This window comes from Salvelinus fontinalis, chromosome 4, assembly GCF_029448725.1.
Source record: "Salvelinus fontinalis isolate EN_2023a chromosome 4, ASM2944872v1, whole genome shotgun sequence".
Lineage (NCBI taxonomy): Eukaryota > Metazoa > Chordata > Actinopteri > Salmoniformes > Salmonidae > Salvelinus > Salvelinus fontinalis.
Genome location: NC_074668.1, coordinates 12,694,753 through 12,700,942, shown reverse-complemented (window position 1 = coordinate 12,700,942; position 6,190 = coordinate 12,694,753). Strand labels below are relative to the sequence as shown.

Sequence of the window (6,190 nt, the reverse complement as noted above, 5' to 3'; positions counted from 1 at the left end):
TATGGCGTATCTGCTACGTACGGTTTATTTAATCGAAAAGAAGTTGCGTAATGCCATGGGTGTACTGATATAAGTAAGACAAGTGCAACTTTGAGAAAAAAAACACTATATTGGAGTTGTCTCGAGATCAAATTGTATTTGTCACATGCCCGAATACAAGTGTAGACCTTACAGTGAAATGCCTACTTACAAGCCCTTAACCAACAATGCAGTTTTAAGAAAAATACCTAAAAAAATAAGAAATAAAGGTAACAAATAATTAAAGAGCAGCAGTAAAATAACAATAGCGAGGCTATATACAGGGTGTACCGGTACAGAGTCTATGGCTTGGGGTAGAAGCTGTTTAGAAGCCTCTTGGACCCAGACTTGGCGCTCTGGTACCGCTTTCTGTGCGGTAGCAAAGAAAACAGTCTATGACTAGGGTGGCTGAAGTCTTTGACAATTTTTAGGGCTGTCCTCAGACACCGCCTGGTATAGAGGTCCTGGATGGCAGGAAGCTTGGCCCTGGTGATGAACTGGGCCATATGCACTACCCTCTGTAATGCCTTGCGGTCAGAGGCCGAGCAGTTACCATACCAGGCAGTGATGCAACCCGTCAGGATGCTCTTGATGGTGCAGCTGTAGAACGTTTTGAAGATCAGATGGCGATGTATATTCATGTGATGAGGCTAGTAGCATAGCATCTCTCCATTGAACACAGGAATTTGATGTCAATAACCCTCATCGAATATTCAAAAGGGATTACAATAATATGTATCCAATCCAAAGAAAGAATAGGCGGGAGCTAGACAGCCCGCCTTGCCTGTGTGGACAACGACTCCCATTGTTAGGGCGGAGAAACGTATCTTGTCAGTATATCCATAATCTTTGGTTGATGCGACCCAGTATTTACAGGTGCTTTAGTGCTGGGCTGAAACAAAAGCCAACAACTCTCCAGGACCAGAAGTGAATGTAATACAGAACAATAACCTCTACCAGACATACAATCTATTTCTTTTATGTTTCATTGTCACATACACCGGATAGGTGCAGTGAAATGTATTGTTTTACAGGGTCATCCATAGTAGTATAGCGCCACTGGAGCACTGACATAAATTAAGTGTCTTGCTTAAGGGCACATCGACAGATTTGTCACCACGTCACCTCGGGTATTCAAACCAGCGACCTTTCGGTTCCTAGCCCAACACGACTGTACCTGCCGCCTACAATCTTACCAGAGTAAATAAACAAGTGAATTATAATTACGCTTTAACTATGGGGGTGCGCTTTCTCACATTTTGACCAGAATTATAATTTTAGTTTGCAGCACTGTTGTGGATTGTGCAGTTATTGGTAGTCATGTTTGGCATAACATCTTTATTTTGGTGCTTTTCTAATACAGCAGGCCAGTTAAAACACTGAATTTGAGCTTTTCAGAAGAGAACCCAGATGTCATGAGCCACTCATCGATGGCTTTCTCATTGTTCTCCACATCCTCTTGCCAGTCCAGATGCCAACGCAGGTTTGCAATGACTTGGGTATAATTGTCACCAAGACTCTTTCGCCATGCAGCAAACTGTTGCTTATTGTAGAGACGGATTGCCTGAGAGACTTGAGGGTAGTCTACTACGCTGCGCAGCAGCTTGTCCAGGTGATGACACACATCAGGGAATTTGGACGCCACATTGTGAAGCTCCTCTTTGTCCACCGTTAGGTCTGTCAGGGAAGAGAGATATTAAACGTGTTAGAAGAGGAAAGGGTGGTTGCAGAGATTTGATCTACGTAGGGAACATTCTCTACGTAGGGATCAGACAAAGGTTTTAGTGGGGAATGACATGACATCTACATTTAAAAATGTATATATTTAACCTTTATTTAACTAGGCAAGTCAGTTGACATCTAAATAATGCCGAAAGTTATGTGGCTATGCTTAAAAATCACATACCAAGTACACACAGTCGTGGTACTGTCCAAAATCATCTGTATCCACTAAATAAAAGGATTAGATATTGGACCATGTGTAATTTACATTCTGATAAGTAATGATGAGGGATAAAAACAACCCTCTTTCCTCCAGTAATCTTTCAGTGCGGGGGGGGGGACTCACCGAATAGCTGCGGGGGGACACTCACACCATCTGCGTAGGTAATGTACTTCCACCGGCCCTCCCTCAACATAAAGGTGGAGGCGTTAGCATTGCAACCGTGGTATTCACTCAATACCCAGTCTGGGCGAGTCCGTGCGGGCCGGGCAGCAGACTGAGACAGCAAAGGCAGGAGTGAATGACCACTAAGGCCACCTGGCACTGCTACGCCTGCCATCTCTGCAAACACGTAAGTGGAATGGAATCAGTTTACTGACCAGGATGTGTAACGACCCTTTGAATTCCTCCATCATCAAGCCCTGTGCTTCTGACCCTGAGATACTCCTGTACTTACCCAGCACAGTGGGATAGATGTCCACCAAGGACACTGGCTGACTCAGCCGCAGGCCAGACTTCACCCCAGGCCCCATGATGAGCAGGGGGACATGGGAGCTGCCCTCAAACATGGACATCTTGTAGAACTGTCGGTGCTCCATGGCCAGGTCGCCGTGGTCAGACGTGAAGAGCAGCACTGTGGTGTCCAGCAAGCCTGTGTCCCGCAGAGCTGAGATCACCTGGCCTAGAAGGACCACAGAGAGTAGCGCAGCCACAGAATGGTTAGTACTCTCCGGGATCCTTCGAACATCCCTACCCTGAACCCTTACCTAACTTTAACTATTTTAAAATATCAACATCAAATGGAGTAGGGACATCCTAAGTATCCCAGATAGCACGGACCGCCACAGAATGAGTGTCTGTTGGGATTACATTCAAGGAGTAGTAGAAGCGGGTAATGTAAGGGACTACTTATTCAACTTCCAAACAAGTTTTTTTTGCAAGAATGTTGTAGACCTAATCAATGTATGAAAACTGATTGAGTTGCACAAGGTTGCAGAACATCCTATGGTTGGCGGCTGCCTGGCTGGCACGTGGCTAGATGTTTTACTACCACCAGCAATACATCTGCAATAAACCAGTATAACACCAGTAACTGCTAAACTGTCCATTGCTGAACACCACATTCTGCAACACTGTAAAACATTGTACGGATGTTCACATTTGGCCAACCATGAAATTCCAGACACAAACAATTAAGGCACCACTAACCCAGCATGGCATCTGTTTCGGCACACATAGCGTAGTAGAAGGCCCGTATCTTTCTGACCTCCTGCTCTGTGAAGTTCCCACTGCAGTTCTTGGTGAAGGTGGAGTAGTAGTCCACAGGGTGCATGTCAGACAATGGCAGCCATTTTGGAACAGAGATTAATTCAGGCATCACCTGTGTGTGGACAGCAGCTCCTTATTACACATGCTGCGAAATGGAACACAAGCGCAGACTGCAGATGGGAATCTAGAGTGCTGCATCTAGAGTAAAGTCGACTGCTTCTGAAGATGTATCAACATTTGGTTAGCACAGTTAAAACAAAGCTAGACTGCTAACATGACACATGACTGCTTTAAAATTGTAAATAGGAACTAGTAGTAATACTTATGGAATGGCCTGAAGAGAACTTGCCTTTTCGAGCCAGTAAGGAGAGGTGCGGAAGGTGGACCCCCCAGCATTGGGCCCCAAGGAGTCTGTGACGTAGGGGTGTGGCAGGTTCAGGCCCAGGTAGAGGGCGAAAGGCTGGGAGAGACCTGCAGCTTTGTGGCGGATCCACTGGGTGGTAATGTCCGTGGTTCTCCAGTCCTTGGTCATAACTCTCGTTGTGGACGCGTCCCCAACCAGGTCTGTCACCGGCCGGCCCTCTTGCCGCAGAAGGAAAGGCACATCTCGCGTCCATGCCTCCACACGATTACTGGAGTGGAAATACACACATCATAAAAACATCACCAAACGAGACACGAGGAAAAAACATAGGCCTAAATAAAGACATGAGTCAGAAATCATAGGGACTGTTCACATTTGTGGAAAATGAGACTGAATAGAACATTTCCATGCACGAGCCTATCTATCTACACATAAAGTCTCTGCATCTCTTAGCATTACAAGACTGGCTACTTTAAGTGAGCTCACTGTTTCCTGTAAAATTATGCTGTCAGTTCTGTTATAATATTTAATTTTCTTTGTTTAACCAGGTAGGCCAGTTGAGAACAAGTTCTCATTTACAACTGCGACCTGGCCAAGATAAAGCAAAGCAGTGCGACAAAAACAACAACACAGAGTTATACATGGGATAAACAAACGTACAGTCAATAACACAATAGAAAAAGCTAAGTACAGTGTGTGCAAATGTAGTAATGTTAGGGAGGTAAGGCAATAAATAGGCCATAGTGGCGAAATAATTACAATTTAGCATTAACACTGGAGTGATAGATGTGCTGATGATGATGTGCAAATAGATACTGGGATGCAAAAGAGCAAAAAAATAAATAACAATATATGGATGAGGTAGTTGGGTGGGCTATTTACAGATGGGCTGTGTACAGGTACAGTAAGCTGCTCTGACAGATAATGCTTAAAGTTAGTGAGAGAGTTGTAAATCTCCAGCTTCAGTGATTTTTGCAATTCGTTACAGTCATTGGCAGCAGAGAACTGGAAGGAAAGGCTGCCAAAGGAGGTGTTGGCTTTGGGGATGACCAGTGAAATATACCTGCTGGAGCGCTATTTTGGAGGCTATTTTGTAAACGACATCGCCGAAAGTCAACGATCGGTGGGATAGTCAGTTTTACGAGGGTATGTTTGGCATTCATGGCTCACTGCAGTGCCCGCCCACCTGACAGAGTGGCTTCCTGAAGTATAGTCCAGCTTCCCAACACTCAAGGTGTTATAGCCATTCTGTTGGAGCATGTCCATCCACGTTGTGGCATTGGGGTCCAGGCACTTATAATTATTCCAGGACTCAGTTAAATGGGCAAAGCGACCACTCCACATAGCTGAGAAAAATAAACAACATACAACAGACCATGAAATGTTTCAATCCATGGACCTATGGTGGCCATTCGATTGAAATGCAGTTGTAGTATTGTTTGAGTTTGAATACAATTTTAGCTGGTTACATTCTATTCCTTTGTACTGAACAGGTCTGTTACTCACAAACTATTGGAATCATTGTCATCCACCAGCATTATGCAATTCAACTTCTTGTTATGCATGTTGTGAATGGATCGTAACATAGCCCACATTATTGACCAATGATCTGCTGTTGCCTTGAGGTCTTCCATACAAATGCACACTAACATCTTACCTGCTCTTGAGGGGCAACAGATTGGAGAATTGGTGTAGGCATTGAGGAAGACAGTGCCTAGCTCCCGGAGATAGTTTAAGTATGGTAACTGGACCACCCTACTCCCAGGGTCAAAGGTCAGCCGCCCATCCTTCAGCAAGAGGGAAATAAAGAGTTTGAATACCTTTAAAAAAAAACATCCTCCCTAATTCTTTCTCCCTTCTTTGAGGTAGTAACAGAGCATCTACTATGTCTCTATTAATAATAACTGATCCATGACTGATTAGATACCTGAAAGCATCCCACCCTCCAACCTTATCAGAGCAGTGATAAATTAACTAGGGATATTATAACTCCCCGGGACGGTTGAACTAACGTAGGCTAATGTGATTAGCATGAGATTGTAAGTAACAAAAACAATTCCCAGGATATAGACATATCTGATATTGGCAGAAAGCTTAAATTCTTGTTAAAACTCACTGGTGGAAACAACTTATCACTCATCAGGAAAGTAACATTTAAATATAATCCACACAATCTCATGAGAATGTTGTGTAAAACGAATCAAAAATATTTACAAAATGTCAAAGTGGCAGTACTTACAAATGCATCGGACATCACCATCACAATGTTGGGTCTGAAGTTTGTGGTACGATTTTGGCACATACAATATCCATGAGTTTGGGAAAGTATAAGGAGAACTAACCATGTTCCATACATCGCGTACATCAATATAAACATTTATAATTATTACGACATTAACTCCTGCTGCTTGACTTGGTACTGACGAGAGGCATTTATTCAGAGAAGTCACAAGACTTCTCTACTCATCAGCCATAATTTCGACAAGGGCTTCTTGACTGCAACAAACTCAATTTTCACGTTTGTTGTTGTTCCGCATTAGTCACGTGTTGTCGCCATTGCAGTACTAGGTTTCTAGCAGCAGAGGGCGCACACGAAG

The 6,190-nt window shown here is 43.9% G+C and overlaps 1 protein-coding gene across 1 annotated transcript; it reads right to left on the bottom strand.

Moving 5' to 3' along the window:
• Window positions 1-1,341: 1,341 nt before the first annotated feature.
• Window positions 1,342-6,128, bottom strand: arsk (arylsulfatase family, member K). Its single transcript, XM_055918830.1, has 8 exons — window positions 5,833-6,128; window positions 5,251-5,380; window positions 4,780-4,939; window positions 3,579-3,861; window positions 3,170-3,341; window positions 2,418-2,642; window positions 2,087-2,302; window positions 1,342-1,695 (listed from the first exon to the last, which is right to left on the bottom strand). The coding sequence occupies exons 1-8, from the start codon at window positions 5,968-5,970 to the stop codon at window positions 1,373-1,375; spliced, it is 1,647 nt and encodes a 548-aa protein (XP_055774805.1). The 5' UTR covers window positions 5,971-6,128; the 3' UTR covers window positions 1,342-1,372.
• Between the last annotated feature and the right edge of the window lie 62 nt (window positions 6,129-6,190).